General features: G+C 36.7%; 2 protein-coding genes across 13 annotated transcripts in view; both read left to right on the top strand.

Annotated features, from left to right (window-relative positions):
* PDPK1 (3-phosphoinositide dependent protein kinase 1) overlaps positions 1 to 14,907 on the top strand; it is a 31,977-nt gene extending 17,070 nt beyond the window's left edge. For all 7 annotated transcript variants that reach the window (XM_072935828.1, XM_012577902.5, XM_072935826.1 and 4 more), the window contains 9 exons: positions 1,804 to 1,901; positions 2,648 to 2,723; positions 4,187 to 4,255; positions 4,742 to 4,838; positions 6,146 to 6,319; positions 6,735 to 6,952; positions 7,797 to 7,854; positions 8,806 to 8,958; positions 9,547 to 14,907. In XM_072935828.1, coding sequence (XP_072791929.1) covers positions 1,804 to 1,901; positions 2,648 to 2,723; positions 4,187 to 4,255; positions 4,742 to 4,838; positions 6,146 to 6,319; positions 6,735 to 6,952; positions 7,797 to 7,854; positions 8,806 to 8,958; positions 9,547 to 9,654 — 1,051 coding nt within the window. In that variant the 3' untranslated portion in view covers positions 9,655 to 14,907. The remainder of the gene's footprint in view (positions 1 to 1,803; positions 1,902 to 2,647; positions 2,724 to 4,186; positions 4,256 to 4,741; positions 4,839 to 6,145; positions 6,320 to 6,734; positions 6,953 to 7,796; positions 7,855 to 8,805; positions 8,959 to 9,546) is intronic.
* A 141-nt stretch (positions 14,908 to 15,048) lies between these two features.
* LOC100224150 (BTB/POZ domain-containing protein KCTD5) overlaps positions 15,049 to 24,371 on the top strand; it is a 32,061-nt gene continuing 22,738 nt past the window's right edge. The window contains exons 1-4 of one of the 6 annotated variants that reach the window (XM_072935832.1): positions 15,217 to 15,355; positions 20,285 to 22,059; positions 22,657 to 22,765; positions 23,902 to 23,993. In XM_072935832.1, the coding sequence (XP_072791933.1) occupies positions 22,015 to 22,059; positions 22,657 to 22,765; positions 23,902 to 23,993 (246 nt within the window). In that variant the 5' untranslated portion in view covers positions 15,217 to 15,355; positions 20,285 to 22,014. Of the gene's footprint in view, positions 22,060 to 22,656; positions 22,766 to 23,901; positions 23,994 to 24,371 lie in introns of all 6 variants that reach the window. The other 5 variants (XM_072935829.1, XM_030285187.4, XM_072935830.1 and 2 more) reach the window with 5 other exon arrangements.

Genomic DNA, 24,371 nt, shown 5'->3' with positions numbered 1-24,371 from the left:
TTCTTGATGTAAGATAGTGTTTGGATAGCCATGTTTTATCATTCATGTTTTTAAATAAAGCTTTAAATGCTAGACATCTGAGCTGCAAAACTTATTTTTGGGTAAGAAAGCTATTGTGTTTAGGTTATCAAGCAGTTGTCATGGGACACTAGGTGCTAGTTGGCAAAAAGCTGACTGATTATAGTACTGATAGCATTATTTTTTTCAGTTATTACAAAAACAGTTTTTCCTTTTAAGTACAAGTTTTTGCAAAATAATTTGAATTTGAATCTAAGGGGGATGGATGTGGAGCATACTGAAAGCGTAGTATTTTCTAGGGGGCAGGGGCGAAGTTCAAGAACTCCCAATTTCACTTTGAATTTACAGTTCATGTGTTTAGGCTGAGAGGATGCTTATAAAATTAATGTGGCATGATCTTCAGTGTTACTAAGCCTATATCGGAAACCTCATATTGGAGAAGAGCTGCTTTATACTTGTTTTTATATGAAGGACCCTACGAGGAGCTCAAAAGAAAACAGTAAAATTGTGCAATTGGAGAACTTAGTATGAAGTTTATGAGGACACAGCTCAAGCAATGCCTGAAAACTCTTGGGATTTTTTGCTGCCTGAAGAAATAAGACATGAGACAGAACCACTTTAAGATGTCAGGCTACCCCGGAGAATTTATTACAGATAGCTCTCTATGTATTTAGATATATAGCTATAGATCCATAATCCAGTATTAATGTAGTTATAGGATATATTACGAAAACTGTATATATGAAGTGTGTATAGAGTACAATATATCTACATACATACATATCTTAAAAAAGCCCTGCACAGAACTGTTAAAAGGGTCCATTCCATTCACATACTTTCTACTTCTCTCATAGGACAGGCACAGGAAAATCAACAGTATTTTTATGGCTTGTTGCTCTCTTGTAGATTCCAGACTTTAAACTGTACAACTCATACTTTTCCATAGTAGGGGGCTTTAATCTGAAGAAAATAGTGCTGCACAGTGATTGACAGAAACAGCTTTCAGTTTTTACTGGTTCTTTCTTAGCAGTCAAACAAAACAACTCCCATGCTGCTAGATTTCTTTATGAGCATTCAAAGATTCTGCTTAGGAGGGAAGTATGTAGGGTTTTTTTGGATCAGCTAAGGAAGCTTGATGCAAAGGCATATCGTATCAGTGTAACTGAATGCTGTTAAGTTGTTTCTAATGCACCTCTTGACATCTAACTCTGTACTGCTATCTGTTGTGATTGTGATACTGTGAAGTCTGATTTTATTCAGAATTGGAGGCTGTGTCTGTGCAAATTATAGGCATGCATTTGAAATGATGCATGATTATGCATGGAGGTGATCTACTTAGTTGGGGCTGGGTTTGCCAGTGTTTGACTAACTGGGGTTTTGCACTGAGGAAACAGATGTAGAAAATCTTAATGCCATATCAATCTGTCAGCCGTTATTTAAATTTAGGCTTTGGAGTGAAGGGGCTTGGGGTTTTGTGTGTGTGAAGTGGGGTTTTTGTTGGGATTTGTTTGGGGTTTTTGTTTGGTTTGTTTTTTTAAATTTTTGAACATGTGACATATACAATATCATAGTTTTGCGATTATTTACATGATGTTTAAAAAAAAGTTAATGGATTTAACAAAATCTGTTAGTCTGCAGGTTGACAGCTGCATGTTAGAGAAGTTGTTGTAGCAATGTTTATAGAATGTATGCATCATTTATTATAGCATTATGTACCTAAGTCACTGGACAGTTTTTCAACTTTAATTTGTATGCTGTTTGAGTATAAAAATCTGTCTTTTCCAGGGACCTTAAGCCAGAGAACATCTTATTAAATGAAGATATGCACATTCAAATAACAGACTTCGGAACAGCAAAAGTATTATCTGCTGATAGCAGACAAGGTTTGCCATTATTCATTATGTGACACCAATAATTATAGCAAGTGATCCTTTGAAAATGTGCATGTGTTGTATTTACCAGATTGTAACCTTCTAATGTCATTACCTCACCTAAACACTAAAACATCTCAAAACAGTTTTGACTATCACTACTTAGATTATATCAGAGGAGGTAGTATTTGGTGTAGTGGAATACCAGCTAGATTACCAAATAGATTGGGAAGTTGAACTACTTCAGATTACGTAGTTTTCATTTGCAAGACAAGAATACAAATAGGTACCATGGCTCACCTGATACAGTAAATTTTAACTCTGCTTACATGTTTAACTCCAGTGGCTGAAAGAATTGTGCAAATGTGAAGGTTGTAGAATTAATGTGTCTGCAGTTGTTACTAATAGCTTGTAAATAGATGCTGCAAACAATGACTGAAAAAAGCACTAGGCTGAACTGAATTCAATTGACACTTTTTTCTTAACTGTAGCAAACTTGTGTTGGTAGATTTTATAACTAAGTACCTAAATGCCTAGCTTCTTGAACCAAATAGGTGTCACTGAGATTGATTTGTTTCTTCTAAGCAGGTTTTGTGGATAGGTAGAGAAGTTAAATTCTCATAGTTCTTTGCAGCCTTATGTAACTTGCAGTGGATTGCTTTTGGGTTGGTTTTTTTTTTTTTTAACTGGGTGGTGACAGGGAATATTGGCTTATGCATAAATATGTATTTGCTTATTTCTTTCTATTTCCTTAACAGCGCGGGCAAACTCATTTGTAGGGACAGCACAGTATGTTTCTCCAGAACTGCTGACAGAGAAATCTGCCTGTAAAAGGTGAGGGCTCTGTATTCCAGAACTTTACTGCCTCTGTCAGGAAACTGTCAAATGGGGACAAGTGGATAAATCAAGCAAGCAAGCTTAGTATTTTAAAGAAACAAGATGCTTCAGTATTTTAATAGTTTGAATTTTTTTTTCGTATTAAATATTACTTCTTGCCTGAGGGCTGGTTTCCTCAGTTCATCTACTTTTTTGAGTTCTACTAACAGGATTAGGTGTTGTTGGAGAAGGAAATATGTAAGGTTCACTCATAAATACATCAGAAAAATCTACTATCCAAGTAATACAATTATTTTAATTTCATTTTATATAAGATTGCTCAAACATGGTGTTTCCTGCTGTAGGAACAGCAGATTGTCACATGCTGTTCAGTTAAGGAGAAGGCTGCAGCTTTCTTTGACTTGTATTTAGATCAGCTTGCAGTTATCTTTCCTAAACTGTACTTAGGATTTGCAACATTTTAAAGCTCATCTCTCTACCCAGTATGAGTGATGCCCTTAAGAAATTTCTGAGCTCATTAAAATTTCTTGTTGATGGTATCCTACTGAATGTGTATATCTATTTTACTGCAGTCATGGAAGAGTAAGCTAGTCGCTGACAAAGCACAGGTTAAAAGGATCATTTATGTGTATAGCTGTAGTAATTTGTGCTAGCATTTCTTGAAGTGATAGAGATACTACCAAACTTTTCACATCTTTTAGTGAAGAGCTTTTGCCTGTTTTGGCTAATGGAAAGACTTAGACTATCATCTCCTTTTAGAAGTTGCATAATGCTTCACCTGTACAGAAAGCTCTTAATTTAAGTAGTTTTAAGTCTTTGTTAGTATTTTAGTTTTCCATGAGGATTTTGAAGCTTTAATCAAATCTATGGGTAGCTTACCTTGAGGTAAAATAAGTTAAAAATGTTCTTTCAGGCCAACACACTAAATATTTCCTTTACCCACCATGCTAGAACATAGCTTTCCCTCACCATTATAGCCTGTCTTTTTGTTTGTGTCTGAAGAAAAGCTTTAAATGAAAAAGGTAAAAAACTGTATTGTAATATATTCTCTTTTTTTTTTTTTTAATCAAATATTGAGTGGGAAGTATCTTAATGCTGAAGGGGCATATATTGAATTAAGCTGGATGCATCTTTGAATCGTCACGTGGATAATCAGTATTCTTTTCAAAGTCATTATTACCCATTATTTTGACTGAGAATTCACCTGTCTTCCACTTGTGCTTAGAGTCAGTTTTTGTGGGACTGTTACTCTACAGTTTTTCTTTTGAGTTGTGTTGCTAGCCTACTCTTCTGTCAAGGGCTGAAGTAAAAATATGGTGGAAAATATACAAAGCAGGTTTGTCCACTGGGTTCATGCTATGTTTTAAGTAGCAGAAGGTTAAGACTTTTTCTTTTTAGATTTTATTTTAAAGATTTATTTTACAAAAAATAGTCTATGTTTTTTCCTCTTTGTTTTGAAGCTCTGACCTCTGGGCTCTGGGATGCATAATATACCAACTTGTAGCTGGATTGCCTCCATTTAGAGCTGGGTAAGAGATTTGAGCTAATTATTACACGTGGATCATAAATATATTGCCTCTGATTGGATTTTTACCTTATTGTCAGTTCTGAAGTATTTTCATTATGTAGAGCTGGTATTAATGTCATGCCTGCTTTTATTTGTCCTTTTTGATGTCATGAAATTGCTTAGACAGCTATAATTAGAGTTCCTGAGAGAGAGATTCCTTAAGCTGTCCTAGAATTTCACATGTAATTTGTGCCATGATGGTAACTATATAACTGTCTGAGAAGAGGTTTATAAGGCATATCCTCAACACTCTCTGTTGAATCATTTGAGCTTTTGTTTTTATTGCTCAAGTATCTGGTCCTTACAGACTCATAGTACCCCTTCATCGAAGGTTTATGGGAATGTAACTTCTAGATTTTTTTGTTTAATATTTGTCTGGTTTATTCAGGTTAAGGTGAAAGAACCATGGAGAGCTAGTAACAAGAGTTAATATTTTTCTCTTCTGCAGAAATGAATATCTTATATTCCAGAAGATAATAAAGTTGGAATATGACTTCCCAGAAAAATTTTTTCCCAAGGCAAAAGACCTTGTGGAAAAGCTATTGGTAAATATTTGTGCTTTTCTTACTGAATGTAGTATGCTTGTCTTGGCTTTTGGTTTGGTTTTTTTTTTTTAATAACTGACCAAGTACCTAAATGCCTAAATTCTTGAACCAAAAGGTATCACTGAAATTGATTTGTCATTAAATGCTTTGATGACATTGGAAAACATTCAGCTTATGTAGTTCTCTTTTCTGAAAGTTTCTATGCACTCTTGCAAATCTTATAATATGAACATCTGTGAGCATTATTGACTGTGTAGGGTACTGTCTTGAAAATCAACATCTGCTGTTAAACAGCACTTCATTTTTTTAAAATCTGAATTCTAACAAGTATTTTCAGAAGGACGAGGAATGTCTTTCTATGGAATGGAAGCAAACAATTTTAGATAATGTGCATTACAAACAAAAATTGAGATTCAAATACTTAGGCGTATGTAGTTCTCAGATTAATTGGTTTTGAGTTGTATGAGGGATCATTTAGTTGAAAACCAGCATCCTGTACATCACAGGCAGATATATTCATTACAATATAAATCCAGTTGCCTTGCATTTTAGCATACACTTAGCATGTCTCAGTAGTATCAGTCTAAGAATTACTCTGCCCATGAAGGTTTGACAAGTAGGAAAAAAAAGGAATTCTGTTCCATCAGTGAGATTAGAGTCATGACACTCAAGTGAACATGCAGAGAACATTTTAGCTGTTATAAGCTTTTTTAAGTTCAATAATCTATCATATTAGCAGGGAATGGGGAGGAAACACTAACCTTTGTGGATGATGATAAATACAACTCAAAAGGCCTATCAGTGCATTCCTGGGTCCAAGACCTGTTCTATCGCCAAGCTAGCATCTCCTGAATGGTGAAGTCTAGGATGTGTTAACCTGGTTGTATCCTGAGAACTGTGTCATTTTAAGGTGCTTGAGAGGCTGATGTTTAACACCAACTGTAGTTTCCACAGCTTCTTGCATCATGGAATGTGATGGTGGACTAAACTTAAATGAGGTGTGCTTCATCAGGCCTTCTCTGTATGTTTGTTTCAGTCTTTATGAATAAGCAAAGCCAAAAAATTGTGTCGACCTAAATTAGTGCTCCTGTCCCTAGATCTGTGAGCTGGTCAAATACAAAATGTTGACAAGACATACTGACAAATCACATCTTTTATTATAAACAACCTCCTTATATTATAGATACGTGTGCTTAGGGCAGGGGGACAGACTGATTTTACGTTTTCACATGGTGCTTTGCAAATGTGAATAATGCTTGCCTTTTGTCATTATTTTATGCAGCTTAACTTAATTTTAATTTGCTTAGGTTCTAGATGCTACCAACCGATTAGGTTGTGAAGAAATGGGAGGATATGGGCCTCTTAAGGCTCACCCCTTCTTCGAATCCATTGTGTGGGAGAACCTACATCTTCAGACACCCCCTAAACTTACAGCGTATTTACCTGCTATGTCAGAGGATGATGAAGATTGTTACGGAAATGTATGTTTGTGTACTGCTGTATTCAGCTCTGATGCTGCCTGAGACTTCCATTTTAGCATAAATATTGAATATTAATATAAATACTGATTTAAATATTTTTACTGAAACTACAGATTAGTTATATTTTAATGAAGATTTTAATTATTAAGAATATAATAAATATTGCTGATAAAATTTTTACTGAAATCAGCAGTTGTTTTGTGATAAAGTGAGTATTTAAAAAAAACAAGACTGGCTTGCTTTTGATCAATCATACTTTTTTGCATAAATGCCTGCTGATCTATAGGGAATAGGCGGGGGTTTGTCCTCAAAGCAAAATAAACTAAAGCATGCTTAAATTAAAAGCCACAATTTAGCGCAAAATAAGCCTTTTAATAAAAGATATTTAATTACTTCATTTTGTTTCCTCCTTTAGTATGACAATCTCCTGAGTCAGTTCGGTTGCATGCAAGTTTCTAGTTCTGCCTCTTCCCATTCACTGTCTGCTGCAGAGACAAGTACACCACAGACATCAGGAGGAAATATTGAACAGTATATTCATGATCTTGACAACAATTCTTTTGAGCTGGATTTACAGTTTTCTGAAGACGAGAAGAGGTTACTTCTAGCAAAACAAGCTGGAGGAAATCCTTGGTAGGATCTTTGACTGTAGCTAAATAATTGCACAGCAATAAAGAATCCTGGAAAAAAAAGTGATTTTGATTCAAATTAATATTTGTCAATCTTAGTATTTTCAAGTAAACAATTAGTAACTAGATTTTTCTTAGTTTCTATCTTTAAAGCAATAGCAGCAAAACCCTAATATTGTATCTAAAATTTACAAGGTCTAGAAGATGATGTGGAGTGTGTTTATAAGATAGGCAGAATGACGCTATCGAGTGCTGCAGAGTCTTCGTTCTACAATCCTAGAACTGGAAAAGGTTCCTCCTTTCTTACAGATGCCATAAGTTGTTGGAATTTTTTGCATGATAGTATTCTGTGGATATCTAACAAAATACCCCCAGACTATGTAACAGCATTTCTTTTCACTCTTTAGAGAAGTCTCTTATGTGTGAATTTTTGTCATTGTTGATGTTCCTTGGGGGTGGAGGGGGTTGCTAAGGGTTTTGATTTTTTTGGGGTTTTTTATTGGTTGGTTTGGTTTTTTTTTTTTTTTTTTTTTTTGGTTGGTTTGTTTGGGGTTTATTTTTATCTTGTATATTTTTTGTTCCTGTTTAGTTTGGTTCTGTCATTTTTTTGTTTTAGTTTGGGTTCTTCTTTTTTGTTTTGTTTGGTTGTTTTTTTTACCCTCTGTCAAATTTTAGAAAAAACTCACTGGTCTGGGCTAAGGAAAAGTCCAAAACTTATATACTAAAGTTGTTCAGGACTCTCATGGAAAAGGACATGCTAGGGAGTGACATGAAAAACTTCTTGATCATTATAGCTGTTTCTGTGAAAGAATTACTTCTGGAGTAATAGTTATTTTTCTTTCTCTAAGGCATCAGTTTGTAGAAAATAACTTAATCCTAAAAATGGGTCCAGTGGACAAAAGAAAGGTAAGGGCTTTTCTTAATATCCTGTAACAAGATCGAGCTGTCAAATTTTTGTACGACTGCAGCATAGATAAGGAGCCTGTTTTAAAGCTCCCTTGTTTAAACAATTTGTCACCTATAAACAAGTTATTTTTAAAAATTCAGTGTTTTCTTGTGAGTAGATTGGATTTTTTTCTTGATTTAGTGATGTGCTCTTGATTTCTTGGAAAAGCCTAAGTAAATCGCTATTGATGCTTTCATTTTGAGATTGTAGCAGATGAGTATTTACTCATCCTCCTCCTTCCAGTCTGATATATTCTAGTAAACACTCTTTCTTGATGCATGTCTGAATGTGGCTTGAACCAAAAACACCCAAAAAAATTGCTAATGTTGTTCTCAACTTTGCTTTTTTTCCTGGATCTTTGTCTCTTTATCCTGAAAGAAGCAGAGGTGGTATTAGAACAGCTTTAAGTGTTTATTTCAGTAATTTACAGATAAGCAAGGATAGTCTGCATCAGCTTTAGTGGAAAGGTTTTCCTTCATCTAAGTGACTACCTGCTTCTTCGTAGTTCTTGCTACAAAATCATGACTATTGATTTCTTTGAGAAATAGATTCTGCTTCACTCTGTGTTGCTAGGTGTTTAAGGTTTTGCTAGAACTTGAAGATACTTTCCTAAAATAGTACTTGTGTTTCGCCACATAGTAGAATAATGCACTGCAACACCCTAAAAAAGCAGAGAGGTTGAATAGGTAAAGTAAAATTAAAGATATCCCCCCCCACAAATATACCATCCTAGCACTGTGCTGTTTTTATCCTGGCTGTTGTTCAGTTCAGAAATGTGTAAATTTACATTTTTAATTCCCTCATGGTTTGTTTTTGTTTTGGTTTGGGGGGTTTGTTTGTTTGTTGCTGGGGGTTGGTTTGTTTGTTTTGTGGTTTTTTTTTTGCATTGCTGCTTCTACTTTTCTTGTTAGGGATTGTTTGCACGTCGGCGCCAATTGCTGCTTACGGAAGGGCCTCACCTGTATTATGTGGATCCTGTCAACAAAGTTCTAAAAGGAGAAATTCCATGGTCTTTAGAGTTGCGTCCAGAAGCCAAGAATTTTAAGACATTTTTTGTTCACACGGTAAGTTTATTTTCTGAATTTTCTTTGTAAATTGGCTTGGGCAATTTCTGTAAGTTATCAAAAAGATTTTTCTAGAGAAAGTATAATTGCTTAGATAAAGAATTTCATAGTCCTGATTTAAAACAAAACTAATCAAAAACCTGAACAAAGTCAGCCAACAAAAGAAAGCACAAAATCCACACCCACAAACAAAATTGAAAAATAATAAAAAGAAAATCACACAAAATGTCACTCTGACACACACATCACAAAAATGCAACTGTATTTTTATTATTACTGTTTAAATAAACCATAAGTGGATTTTGGGCTTTGAAGGACATTCTTAATGACTTAACATTTAGCCCGCCTTGTATGTAATGAAACCGGAGAGGTGTATAATATATTGTCAGTTGACTGCTTAAAAATATTCATGTGCCAGATGTATGGTTAATCAGTAATATATAATGTTATATAGCTGTAATTGAATTTAACTTTCAGAAAGTTGATGAGCTTATTCTCAATAGTTATTTTATTGGAAGGTGCAGAATTACTACTGCTTTTTGGTTAAACAATGTTTGTAATAATCATTAAAATGTTGTTTACTTATAGCCAAACAGGACATATTACCTGATGGACCCAAGTGGGAATGCTCATAAATGGTGCAAAAAAATACATGAAGTTTGGCGGCACAGATACCACCAGAATGCTGCAAAATAGTAAAGCTCATCCAAAATTTCCCAGTTTTCCTACTTGCTGCTAGAACTCCGTGTGCAGCCGATCAGAGGAATCTTTTCAACCCACCTATTACCATCTCAAGGGGAAGCATACGTCTGAAATGTTCTTGGGTTTTTTAAATGTTTTTTTGGCTTTTGTTTTTGGTTTTTTGTTTTTGGTTTTCTTCTTTTGTTTGGGTTTTTTTTTTGGGGTGCTTTTTTGGGGGGGGTTCATTTGTGTGGTTTTTTGGGGTTTGTTTTGGTTTTTTTGGGGGGTTGGGTTTTTTTGTTTTGGTTTTTTTTTTTTTTTTTAAGAAGAAAAAGGAAGAAAAGCAAAAACCTAATGGAATTCAGGGTTGCTTTGCTCGCTCTTTGTGCTTCTGTTGAGGCTTCCATATGCATATCATTGCTGTGAAGATCTTGCTTTTGTGCACTTCAGTTCTGTTTCTGCTGCAGACTAGTGGATAGACCTTGCATTACCAGCTTCAGTTAAGATGAATTAAAACCAATCCACACGCACACACGCCGAATCATGTGCCAGCCTTGCATTTTATGGGGCTGGAGTTTTCTGTGACTCTCAGATTATCATTAAACTGTGTTTCATCAGGGACCTTTTTATATGCCTCTCCTAAGTACCACCTCTTGGTTTTCTCTTCCTTTTCTCACAGTCCCCCAGCTTATTGATATATGGCATTTATAGCCAGGTTGGTTGAACCCTTATGTAATTTCTAACATAGTTCTGATTGCAGGGTTTGTGTGGTACTATAGTAGTTATGTGAATGAATCAGATGTATTTGTCTGGCAGATAGGCTCCAATGATAAAGCTTTTGAGAGAGTAAAATGCTGAACATAGCACTGAAATTTCTAGAATTGGAATGTTGGCTTCTGAAGCATTTTAAACATGAACTTTAAATTTTAGTAAGTCATGTGTGTTTAATCAAGGGACAATAAACTTACCAGCATGCTTTTAACTAATGCTAACTAAAAGAGAAACTAGTTAGTATTGGGGAGAAAAGGCTACTATTGAAATAGTAGATAGTTTTTCACCTTTTCAGCAGATGAGGGCTAGAAGCTTTCTTTCCAGGGTGTGCGTGTGTTGTGCATTTTAGTGGGGCCAACCTATTGTCTTGGGTAGAGAAGGAGGTGTGAAAACTTTTGTACAATTGATTACTTGACTGTTTTCTTTGTCTCATTGTATAATGAGATGTCAATTCTATTTTTTGGTCCTTGGCCAAATATTCAGGAACTCTGGAAAAATGTAAGGAGTTGAAATACAGATAATAAAGTAATCTGGTCAGAAAATCAAAGCCAAATATTGATACAAAGGGGAAAATACATGGTACTTAAAGCATATCTATAAAATGAAAATATTTTGCATATCAATCTCCTTTATCCCCTTCCAATTATGGCTGTTTTTGTGGTCAAACATTTCTTGTCATGTTACAAAGACACAACTTCCTGTGTGCTAAAAAAAAACTTCCCCAGTGGTATTTTCTACATGTTTGTGTTCCTAAACCTTGCAGAGGAGAATGCCTAGGTCTGGACAAAGGCATTCCTTCCTTGTTTTAAAAGCAGTATAAACATCACACTTACTTATTCACTCATTGCATATACCATTACTTTGCATTTTGAGTTGTCAAATACTATGATATTTGACAAAAGCATATTTATGATGTGCTTTTCCTTCCACCAAAGAAAGGTTTCTCTACAATGTTGAAAAAACTCATAGGCTACTGTTCTCTAGAAGCAGTATTTTAAGAACAATAGCTTATCAGATTTCTCAGAAAATATATGAATGTAGAATATTTTCTTTTACAGGCTGAAGGAGATTTATTATTGATCTCTTAAAAACTGTGTTATGTGGTTGAACTTGATGGCAGTTCAGCTTTTCCAGTCTTTAAAAGAGACAGTGCAGTTGCCTTTTCTTTTGGAGCAACTGCATTCCTGTTGTCTTCTGTAACCACCACATATGGAAACCTGAGAGAAGCAAATCCCTGGCTTACTGTGTCTGGTGTTAAGGGGGAGAAGGGGTCCTGTAAATGGCTGAGGAAGACAGAAAAATGTTCCCTTTGCATCATGAGAAATTCCATCACATACGAAGCATACTCGTCACTCAAATTTGAATAACATAGTGTACCTTTCATCTGTGTCTGTAGTATACATGCTGTTCTAACCAAGATGACATGTATTTTAAGTCTGTTGCAGTGCTATCCATTTGTTCTCCAGCTGTCAAATTCCGGCCGTGTATTGTGTCTGCTGGAGACAACCTTACTGCTTTTGGATTTAGTCTCTGGTGTTGAGATCTAGACAGACATCTTCCCAACTTAATACAGGAGAGTTTAGCAGTGACGGAGAGTCACAGTGCCACTGCTGTTCAGTGTGACAAAACTTGACATCGCTTAAAAAGTCTGGCAAAATGACCTCCATTGGCTTGTTAACGAGGTAGAAATCTAGGTGTGCTTAAACATCTTTTCTGTAATATTTAGATTTTTAATGATTTTACCATAGCAAATTAATTATGTTTTTTCACGCCTTGAAAATCTGTCCGTAGGCTTTCATCCAGCCCACGAAAAGCTTTCAGCCAGCCTTGTGTATCTTGGTAGCAGTAAGCTTTCAAGAAGGTATCTGGAATGCTGATGGCTGATGTCTGCATTCTAGAAGTCCTTTTTCTTTTTTAATTGACAATGCTGTTATTGGAAAACCGTAAGCATCTCTTACAGCCATCACTCCACTAAGAGCTTCAGTATTCCTAATACAGTCTTACATAGTTACTGCTTTTTGGGAAAGAGCTAGAACTTTCCTGGGAGAGGTATTTCTATTTTTTGGACTATGTGTAGAATCTGTGGGTTTGAAAGGTGACAAGAGTATAGAGTGAGGCATCACAAAGCAATTGTGGATTCAAGTATGTTTTACCAGTTTGTCCACTTAAATGTGTGTTGAGAAGTGCTGCATACCATGAAGGGCTGGTACCCATTTTAAATTTTTATACTTGATGTGGGGTAGAATCAGGTCTTTGTCCTGAAGATGACTCCTGTGGCTCATGGGAGTTCATGGAATGAAATGTGCAAGGGAGGTTCTTCAGAGCTGCACATAGGCCAGGTGATTTTTTTGCTTTTAATCCCAGGTTTTCAAAGCAGAAAAAAATTTTAGGTACTTGAAGACTCTTCTTAAGATTTCTCCTTACTGCAGACCTTTTGAAAACCAAATCTGTTGATTCATTCCATCTCTTGAATTTCAACAATTGTCAATTATGTATGAAGATCTGGTCAATAATGTTGTAATTTTGCTTTGCTTAGTATTTGAACTTCAGAAAGGTATTAATCCATCTTTTTCTGTGGTGTGGAGCTCAAAAAAGGATGAAGTACTACTGCCCAGTCACAAGAAGTTTAGGACTACTTTAATAAACTGAAAAATCAGTTTGTAACCATTTGCCTTAAAGTCCAGTTTTGTAAAAGTTTTGTATTAAGAAAGAGTTACTTCAGATGTGATGTTGAGGCATTGTTGGCAGACTGATATTGCCTATTACAATTCCATTTGCTAGGCACTTAGTTGCTGAAAAGATCAAATTATCAGTACTGTGCTCTACTTTTCTCCTTCTGATGTAATTTAATTGTGAGGTATCTGGTATATACAAGTCTGAAAAAAATTGTGGATTGAAACAAAGATGTGATATTCTAATCAGCTTTCATAGTTCAAGATGCTTAATTCAATGTGTTTGATACAATTGTGTTTTGTGCTGGGAACTTTGAAAAATTATGGGAATTTCCCACCTGTACATTTTCTTCTGAATGATTTAGTAAAGTCAAGACAATTACTTCATTTGGCCTGTGGAGAAAACATTTGATTTCAACACCTTGCTGAGGAGAGAACTTGTGTAATAGTTGCCTAAAGCTGTGGCCTCTGGATGGATTCTGATCATTCTTTCTACTAGTAAATTGCACAAATAGGTGCAGTGTTTTTATCTGAAATTTTGCTGAATGCCTGAATTGCTTCATGGAAATATTTTATGAATCAAGTGGAAATCCTCCTGCAAAGCCTCATGATGCAGATTGTTTATCAATTGATCAAGTGAGCTTACAGACAAGTAGCTCTGTAATCCAAAATGGCATGTCTTCATTTATGGCTGATAATTTCAGAATGTTTCCTCTTTCATAGAAGAAATTACCCTTATGCAATAAACAGTTGGAGAGGTTCTTAAACACCCAATAGCCTCGTTTTAGAGTAAAGAGAATCTATTGAATTGGAAAGACCATCAAGGTCATCAAGTCCAACTCTTGGCACTGCACAGGACTCCCCAGCAATCCCACCATGTGCCAGACACCTTGAACTCAGGCAGGCTTGATAGTGTGAGCGCTTCCTGGGGAGCCTGTTCCAGTGTTCAGCCACCCTCTGAGTGAAAAACCTTTTCCTGATGCCTAACCTAAAGCTCCTGTGATCTTTTCCTTACACCAAACCCTAAAGCTCTCAGCTTCATGCCATTTCATCAAGTCCTGTCCCTGGTGAAGAGAGAAATCGCTCTGTCAGCTGGGCCATAAATGTAGATGATTGCCATTTGACAAAACTTCCTATGGCCATGTGCTAACTGACTTGATGTGGTGAATGTTCAAAATGGTAGCAGAACTGAAAACTATATCTGATAAAAGAGAAAAATTAGGAATGAGGAACCATGATCAGTTTTGATAGTTGTATGCTGTTTTCAGGTTGGTGGCAGTCAGCTACACATGTAATATTCTCTACCTGGTTTGTAGCTGTAACTGTGATGTACAGAAAAAAAAAAAGAAAAAACTCACCCCAAAGAAACAAAGCCCCTGACCCCTGCTCAACAAACAGCGAAACAATCTCCCCTCCTCCAAGAACTAGTGAAAACAGAAGCAAATAATGCAATTATATGATACACACTTTTGTATTTTTATTCTTCTAAGGTTATTTGCTGGCTCTTGTTGGCCTCTAGTTCAGTCTGTGTTATTTAAATTCTAATATATGAATTATTTGGATTGAATTCATGTTCGGGGCCATGGTGTTGTATGTATTGATGTACAGCCTTGAATGTGAATAATTATTGTAAACTATATTTTACACCTTTTTTCTGGCTTTATTATATAAATTTTCTATTGGTCGATGATTTAATCATATCTCATAATTTAATGACTGTTTATTCTCTCGACAGATCTCTGTGCTGTAGATGTGTAGTTAGTGACTGGATGACGGATTTCACTTATGCTTGGTAGTCTGTAATAAAGGCATGTAGGGTTCTGCACGGCCTCCGCCTCTTCCTTCCGCCGTGGGGCGAGGGGCATGGGGTACAGCCGGGCCCGCGGCCGTGTCGCAGCCGTGACCGCTGCTCGGGGCCCCACGCCGGAGCCGCTGGGGCGGCGGGCGTGAAGGGGCAGGGCGCTGTTGCAACGGGCTCTTCCGGTGGGCGGTGCGCCGGGGGCCGGGCGGCGGGGCGGCCCCTTCCGGCGGCGGCGAGGATGGCGGCGGAGAACCACTGTGAGTTCCCGGTGCCTCCGGCCGGCGGCCTCGGCGCGGGCGGGCCTTGCCGTCGGTGTAGCTCGGTGCCGCTGCCCGGCGCGGGGCCCGGCAAGTGGGTCAGGCTGAACGTGGGGGGCACCTGCTTCCTGACCACTCGACAGACACTCTGCCGGGACCCTAAGTCCTTCCTCTTCCGCCTCTGCCAGGCCGACCCCGACCTGGACTCGGACAAGGTGAGCGCGGGCCCCGCCGCGGCCGCTCCCCGCTTCGGGCTCGCTGCCCCGCCGCCGGGCCCGCTCCCCGCCGGCCGCGCTGGGGCTGCGCTGCGGCTGTGCCCGGTCCCGCTGTGCCGCCTGCCTGGGCGGCCGTGGCGTGAAGGGAGCGCGGGGCCCGGCACCGCGGTGAGGGGAGGCAGGAACGACTCTGCTGCTGTGGAGGGAGTCTTCCCTGAAGAGTTTTGCTTAATGAGTGCGAAGTGGTTGGGTTCGTGAATAACAAAACTGCTCATAAATACAGCAGACAGCGTAGTATCGTTTGTACGTTTGTGTAATATTTTTATGTTGTCTGATGGGGTTTAGTTTTAGCGTTTTAATGAAATATCTGCATGCACTGACATTCTGTTATTTTTGCACTGTCATTATTCTCTTGTTCAATTACAAGAACCAGAGCAAAGTACTTTTGATAATAATCTCTCACTTAGACGTAGCATTCTGTCTTTTAAGCAATTCTTAGAGAAAAATGTTGCGTATTCTGCATAGATTGCAAGTAGTGGGTGAATATTTTGGTATTCACTCTGACTCAATTTTAGTAGGGGAAGAAAGTTGTTAAGATTTTATTTGTGATATGGTATGTAGTAATGGATATAAAGTATCTAGTCCTGGCTCTGAAAGAAATTTTGGCACATCATGGACAAAAAAACGTTTTCCAGTACAGTTACGGAAAAGAAAGGACCAGCTTATAACTCTGTAACCAACAGGTTGAAAATAAGGAGTTGCTTATTATATATATTTTTTTTTTCCCAGTGAGGTTAGTAGATTTCATCAGTTTTTCAGGCATAACTTCCAGAAAGGATATTTGAACACTTAATATAGGGTACAGAATGTAATGTTCCTGAGTTAGAAGAAAAAAAATTTGAAGTGTGGTGGTGTGGGAATTGTTTTGTAGTTGTCTTTGGTTTTGGTTGAGGTTTTTATGGAGAGCTTAAATTAACCTATAAAACTAAATTTAAAAATCTAGGTGGCTTGCTGATAGGTAAACTGTCTTTGTGGGAGAGTAGGAAAGCATTCCTCTAAGGTTTCCTAATTAAAAGATAAAGCACTGCCATATGCTCTGGCAAATGGGAGGGCCAACTGTCTCCTGCACTGCTGTCCAGCATTGCCAGCTGGGCAAGGGAGGGGATTGTCCCATTCTGCTCTGTTTTGGGGAGTGATCTCACTTTGAGTCCTGTAGCCAGTTTTGGGCACCACAGTATCAGAGGGATCTAAGGCTCTTAGCATCTGAAGGATGAACACAAAGTTTCTTAAGGGAAAGCCATATAAAAAATAACTGAGGTCACCTGGCTTCTTCAGCTGAAAAGAGGAGGCTGAGGGAAGACTCATTGGTGTCTGCATGTTCTTGAGGAGCAGTATCAGTCTCTGTTCTGTGTGACAACTGACAGGATCCAAGGGAACAGCATGGAGCTGTGTCAAGAAGGTTTATGTTGGATATCAGGAAAAGGTTATTTCCAAAGAAGTTGGTTGAATACTGGAATAGGCTTCTCAGGGAATGGTCATGGCCCCAAGCCATGAGCTTGACAAAGCTCAGTCACATGGTGGGAGTGTTGGGGCTGTGCTGTGCAGGGCCAGGAGTTAGACTTGATCCTTGTGGATCCCTTGCAACTCATGATATTCTGTGATTTACTTGCTTGCTACTGTAAAGACCTGAGAGGCTTCAAAAAAGGTAGCATGTTGGCCTTTAAACTGCCTTCAGGTACTAATGTTGAGTAGGACAGAGCAGCCTGTCTCTTGGCTGTCAGGTATGTTTCCACTTGTAATGGGAGAAAGATTAACCTTTGGCACACCCTGTGACCAAACTAGTATTGAATGGATTAGGACTGTGAAATTGACTCTCTGAATTCAGTATGTTTCACAATATTACTCACAGCTTTAAAACTGTTTGAGAAGCATTTCAGATTTCAGCAAAAAAATGAGCAGTAGTGGTCATATTTACTTTTCAGAACAGGATTTGTTTTCCATGGTATTTAAATCTTGGTTTAGAGATGACTACATAAAAATAGACAAGCAGAGCCTTGCTCACCTTGTCATCATTGTTTAATTTAATGCTTTTACTGCATTACTGCTAATAATTTACATGTATTTCCTTGTTTCAGCATCTTCCTATTTTAGCTGTATACCAGTTTTTTGTTTGCAAACTGTTCTAGCATTCTTTTAACTTTCATGTAAGAAGGAGATTGTCATACTTTTGTAATAAGGTTTTGGCAGTAGTATTCATGCTTGATTTTTAAAGCCTTTTTAAAGTTGGCATAGAATCTGTCAAAGAAGGAAGCATGCAAGCACTGAATGGTTTAGAAAAATCAAAGTCTTTGTGGGAGCACAACCTTGACTGTCAGCATTAAGAAATATCTAAATTGTAGTCATTATTCTAAGAAATAACAGATATATTTAATTTGTCCATGAGATTTATGAGTTGTCAGGTGGGTTGTGTTACTGATGTAGTTTTGATAAGTACTACTAGTCTGCAGACACTCAAAGTTTTTAGGCCACACAGTTTGTGAAAAATTCACTAGTTCAAAATTTAAAAAGCACAGATTATAGGGATGACCATTATATATTAATTCAAATTTAGTACCAAAAACTACTGTATTTCTCTGCATATTGCTGCCTTTATCAGAACTCAGAATATGTAAATTATGTAAAATTTTAAAATTATGTAAAATTAAAATATTCATGTTAGAGCATACAGCCTTGAGCCAAGAGCTTGATGGTATGACTTGAGTGTATCCAGATCCAGTATTGATCCCAATGAAGATAATTAATTGGAAATAAATTTATGACATTTCAGCTAGTGTTTTAATGCAATTCTTGGGGAGATTGTTAAATGGGATTAGGGAGATGTATGTATGTATTTGGTGCACCTTTTGAGTCCTACTGGAATCCTGTACTGGATTCTAGCATCTGTAATTCAAGGTTCACAACAGGGCAGTGACTAGCCACAAGGTGAAATATGATTTGGTAAAAAGTTTTAAAGAGCAAAACTTTTTTATGACAAGAAGTTTAAGGGGTGTCTTCTCAGTCCAGAGGTACATATATGGAGACAAGAAATCTAATAGTGAAGCCTGTTCAGTCTAGCAAAGGTGTTGTGAAATCCAGATAGCAAAGTATCAAACTATAAAGTACATATTATTAGCAGTGATAGTAATTATTTATTGGAATGGTTAGGTTTCACTGCTACTTTCTAAAGGTTATATTTCACTGTAAATAAATTGAGTACTTTGTGTGTTTTAAACTAAGATCAGGGTAGGCATTCATTATGATTCCTTTGAGCCTCAGTCTCTATAAAGATCGAAGTGAAAACATTTGCAACTGGAATACATGATAATTTACTTGCTTTGGTCAGTATTTTTCAAAGGAATGTAATTGTGAGCTACACTGACTTTTCATTGGTATGCTGAACCAGTTGGTTGAAAATTTAAGGGCAAGTTACTAGGTTTCCTCTAAAATTCCATGTTGTTTGTAACTTGAACTGAACAGTAGTGTGGGAGAGTGGTAATGAACAGATGCAATCTTCACTGTATGTAGACAATGCTGTCTTCTAAGTGGCATCCTCGTAAATATGCATGAAAAAGGCCTAGAATTTACAGACAATGAAGAACAAACCTCTTCAGAGAAGAATGTAGTGCAAAAGTAGAACTGGGTAAAGATACAAACAGTCCTGTGATTAACTAGCAGTTTAAGGTTGGATGCACAAAGACAAAGTGCATTTGTGTTGAATTTTCTTATGAAGAATATCAATTTGCAGGAAACACCTCTAAGTGTGGGGTAGTATGACTATACTGAATAGAGAGGAAACTTGAATTTCTGCTGCTGTTCTGGTAAACAGTAACACCTGTTTCTATAAAATACATCTGAAAGAGAGAGAACTTTGAAACCTTATTGGAATATAGGTTTGTCTGACATTTGTGGTATTCACCTGAAGTTTAGGAAATGGCTTTAGAATACCTGCACTAGTTATGTCAGTGAAGATGCAAACTTTCTCAAAGCTTGTAGAAAAACAATTTACTATTTAGCAGAGAATAGGGCATAGCTGGGACATCTATGCAAGTCTATTAATTGGAACATCTATTAAAGTCTATTAATACTTAATCTAGCAAGGCTAAAGCTAGCTACCTCTTTAAATTGTCCAGTTCACATTGGATCACATTTGCAATTTATTATTTTATCTTAAAATAAAACAGTTTATATTAAAAAGGGTCACAAAGCAAATGACATGTGATAATACAGTGTGTTTTCATGTACATGTGGATGAAAACAGTCCTGATAACATTCTGAAAGACTAATGGCCTATATTTTTAGAGTTACAGGTAGAGCAAATGACTACATTTCTGTGTCAGCTTGCATTGGATTTATGTTTACATAAATATCCTTACAGAGCTAGTGTAATCGGCCTTTCTTAGTGATTTCAGCATGAAGTGCTTAGCATACACTGAAGGACATTCAGGCAGCTCACTCAAAAGGAGGAGTGATAAGGCATTTTCTGTAGGAAGATGCTGAGGGAGTAAATTTTTTGGGTCACTCACCTGTGCGTTGTTTGCATATGGTTACAGTAACCTTTACTTTATGAGAGACAAATTGGTTTGTCTCTCAGCTTTTGAATCCTTGGTGCTAGTGTGTAGCATATCTGAGCTATCAGGTCAATGTTCAAGACACACATCCTCCTCTTAATGTAAATTAGTGCATATTTTCTATGTCTGTAATCTGGGTAAGCAACTTCTGCATGGAATTTAGGCACTTAAGAGAATCCTGTTGACAGAATTTGGGTTGAACACTGTTAGAATTTGGCCAGAATTCTTTAACTGTTGATATTTTCTAATTTTTTTTTTTTTTAAATCTATTGCACCAAAAATTATAGGACTTTTTGTGCCTTCTTTTTTATTATTTTTCAAGGCACCTTGTCTGAAAGTCTTCATAGACTAAGCTATGACACTACTGAGATGACCTCTTATAAGGTGGAATTTAAAAGAGAAGGCCTGACAAAGCTTATATCCTTTGTAGTTTTGTTGGAAGCTTGTTTAGTATATAGAACTCAACTCAGAAAATACAATTTCAGGTAATGTAGGCCTTTAAAAAACAATGTTCAGGTCTTTTGTGCAAGGAGTGAAGTCGTTACTTAAGATTGTGTTTGGAGCTTTTAATTGCTTTCCTTCTGTCACCCACCTCTCTGTATCTGAAGTGGTGAGCTGACAACCAGTATTGCTTTAGAAGGTGATGTGAGAAAACACTGCAGTGTGAAAAATTACAATCATCTTAATGAAGAAGATTATTTCTAGAGATTGGTTTTTCCTAACTGGGAAGAATTCCAGTTTTGTAAGCCCTGTGTTTCTTAATGCAGTTCAGATGATGACAAGTTTTTTTTTCTATAAAACAGCTTTTCTTTTTGTCTGTTTTGGATTTTCCTTTCCAACCTCACTGGTTTCTTTTCCTTTACTAAATAATACTTTTCAGCTTATATTTCATACAGTTGTCAGCTATTCTAATTTCTTGGGTTGTATCTGTAGATTGCACATTCTTGAAGTGTTTTAGTTATGTTAATATATTTATAGATTAAATATTAAAACTATACTACTTCATCTATCTACTGGTTTTGATGCATAGTTTTGTGAGACCATGAGCTTAGATCAGAAGAAATTATGATTAGACTTCATCAAGCATTGTCTGGTCTGAGTGTAGGTTAACTGACACCATGTTTTAATATGTTAGCATTTTCTTGAACAGGTAATTTTATACAAAATTATACATTCCTTCACTTCTTCTGAAATGACACTGTGTCTAGGTGTGTAAAGCATTTAACTGTAATTATAGAAAGGGTTTATGGCTTTTGTAGTTCAGGCTGTGGTCTTTCTAAATTCTACTGATCCTGGTTGGACAAGTGCAGTTATTCAGAAACTAAATCTGTGTACCTGAAAATACATCCTTGATGTTTTTTTCCAATGAATCATTTTAGGAACTCTACATATTGTTAAGTAGAGAGAGTTTTTAGATATCACAGTTCAGTAATCAAACCTTTCCATATAAGCATTAATGTTCAAATGCAGAGAATTGAGTTGGTAGAGTTTCTTTCATATGGAAGAGCAATTATTGCTACTACCTGTGGTTTTGAGGGGAGTATGATCCACATTATGGTAATGATGATTTTTTGAGTATTTCCTGTAAACTACTAGAATCTTAAAAATAAGTAAAAAAGTATTTGGGGTGCTGCCACATCTCTCTAGTATATATCTGTAGGATATCCATTGTACCAAAACCTTATGTACTAATGGATTAATACAGTCAGTACTCCATTTGATAGTCGAAGGAGCAGTGGATCAGTTAGAAATCTTTCTACGAATCTTCCTTAGATCTCCGGCTAGCACAAAGTATGTCAGTACTGTCTTGACTGCAGGGGTTCACACATAGATTCTAAATAACGTAGGAATTACCAATTTTGCTTCTTTGTCTCTTTGTCAAGAATATCAGCTCTGCAGGTGAATTTCTTGAATTGTTTCACAATTCACAAAACTCTGTAGTCTGTTTGGTAAATTGAGCATTAGTTTTCATCTATTCATCTATTACTTCACTCGTCCGCATGAGATAGGTAGGAATTTGCATCTTCAGTGTGCTTTTTTTTTTTTTAGAAGATGCATGCACAACCCTTGCTTGGTATACAGCAGTTCTCAGTACCTGTGAGTATTTGTACATCTGACCAAAGACAAAAGCAAATGTTTTTAGAGCAAAGTGTTGAGGTTAAAAAAAAATTAGGTTTGTTTGCCTTTAATTAAAAAAAAAAAAAAAAAAAAAAAAAAAAGAGAAAGATATAAAAGGAAAAACTGATATTTGAATCTTGCTAGAATGTAGCTGTTCTGACTCTTCAAGCTCCCAAACAAGACTTCCTGGTTTTGAGTGCTACTTTTAACCTTAATTTTTGGTGTTCTCAGTTGCCACTTAGATCTTTCATGCTGACGATACTGTTAATCATTGATAGGGAGTTAGGGGGATTGATCAGATAAGAGAAGTTGTGTATTGGATGATTTGATTGATCAGTCTGATACCATGACAGTTATATTTTTTAATTCCTTTTATTGTCTTTAATAAATTCAGCTTTCAGGGATGTGGCTATATCTGAATACCTGCTCACTGCAAGACGAATATTAGCTTGCAGTTCCCATTTGGATATTCAAATCATTGTGAGGTTTTTGGTTTATTTAGTTTGGGCTTTGGTGTTCTCTTGCTTTGTTTTGGGTTGTTTGTTTGGTTTGTGTTTGTTTGTTTTTCTAATCTAGGATGAAACAGGTGCCTATTTAATAGACAGAGACCCAACCTACTTTGGGCCAGTGCTGAACTATCTCAGACACGGAAAGCTGGTTATTAACAAGGACCTAGCTGAGGAAGGTAAGGCATCTCTAAATATCTTGTTTGCTTGCCACTTGCTTATTATTTTCACTTCTTTTGAATCACCAAAACTAACTTAGAACAAGATGGAAAACCTTAACTAGTGTAGCATTTCGATCTGTTTCAAGCAAAAGTGGTAGGTATCATGCAGTTATAGTATATGGGGTTATTTGAGCATTTTGTGTAGAATTCCTGATTTCACAGCCCCCATTCTCAGTTGCAACATAAGTATTCAAACAAGAGGGGAGATGCCTTTTATTGTGTAATCGTGTATCTTTCCTGTGTGACTGTGAGATAGTTGCTTTTAGTTCTCTTTAAGCAAAAGAATGCCGCCTAGGAAGCAAGCTTTAGAAGATGTGAAGCAAGCTTTAGAAGATGTAGAGCAAGCTAAAGTGAAGTTCTAGCATGTTCAGATGTGTGGAATATGCTTTTAAAGACCTAATTCTTCCCCCAGCTTCTCCCTCCTTGTTCCCAGTTTGTATCAATTTTATCCTAATGGAGGATGACTGTTTTAAAACATATAGTAATAAAACTGTATTGATATCATATTGAAGAAGTTTATCAAAGAGAAATACAATTTAACAATACTAGAGGGAAATAGTAGGAAATATAATTTCCATGTGCATTGTTAAGCATACTGTGTGTGGAGAGCAGATAGGCCTTGAACATGTGAGTAGAAGCAGTATATATCTTTAGGCTTTTGTTTCAGAATCTAAGATCTCAAATCACAGGAAGAAAAATTTTATGCTTGCTAGCAGCTGCAGAGATTTTTCAGTAGGATTATTTAAATTTATCTTTTGCATTCCAGCCTGAGGCAGGGCCTGAGGTGTGGTAATCTTACCAGTCTGCTATGGAATGGTATCTGTGCACATTTTTTTTTTTCTTGTCTCATTTTGTATGTGAAACGGCATCAGTTTTCTTTGAGATATTTTTAGGAAAATTTTTTAGAACGAGCCAAACATTGAATTACATGTTCCTGAAAGAAACCAGAATCGTTAGGTTGGTGAACTGCCTTATCATAGGGAGCAATAAATAATTTTCTGTAGCTGTTGAGAAGATAATCTTATGAACTGGTTGGTGATTTTGGCCTGGAGTCTTTAGTTACACTGTCTTCCCAAAAAATGTTTTCATACTAGGTGTACTGGAGGAGGCTGAATTCTACAATATCACATCCCTAATAAAACTGGTAAAGGACAAAATAAGAGAAAGAGACAGCAGAATCTCTCAGGTGAGGCTGTTTTCTCATGTGCTTTTGATTATTTGTTCCATGACAAGTAGTGAGTGGGTTCCATTTGTTTTTTTATGTAACTCCTGATTTCCCCAGTAAGATACTGAATGGCTGCCTCCATCACTGGATGATCTAGAACCACTAGTATACAAAGATTAATATTTTTAATTGCTGGCTCCTGCCAGTCTGGTTATAAAGTTCACAGATCTCTTTCACAAACTGAAAACCTTCTAAGTAATTGTTCCAAAATGTTCAGTAATAGTAGAATTTATCCTAATATAATTTCTGCAAATTGTTATGTTAAAGAGCAGCTTTTGTAGAACATAGCTTTCTCATTGACTTTTAAATGTTCTGAATATGATGAGGTTGCCTAACTAT

Source organism: Taeniopygia guttata, chromosome 14 (assembly GCF_048771995.1).
Source record: "Taeniopygia guttata chromosome 14, bTaeGut7.mat, whole genome shotgun sequence".
Lineage (NCBI taxonomy): Eukaryota > Metazoa > Chordata > Aves > Passeriformes > Estrildidae > Taeniopygia > Taeniopygia guttata.
Note: the sequence above shows the minus strand (reverse complement) of the source record. Positions and strands in the feature narration are given on the sequence as shown.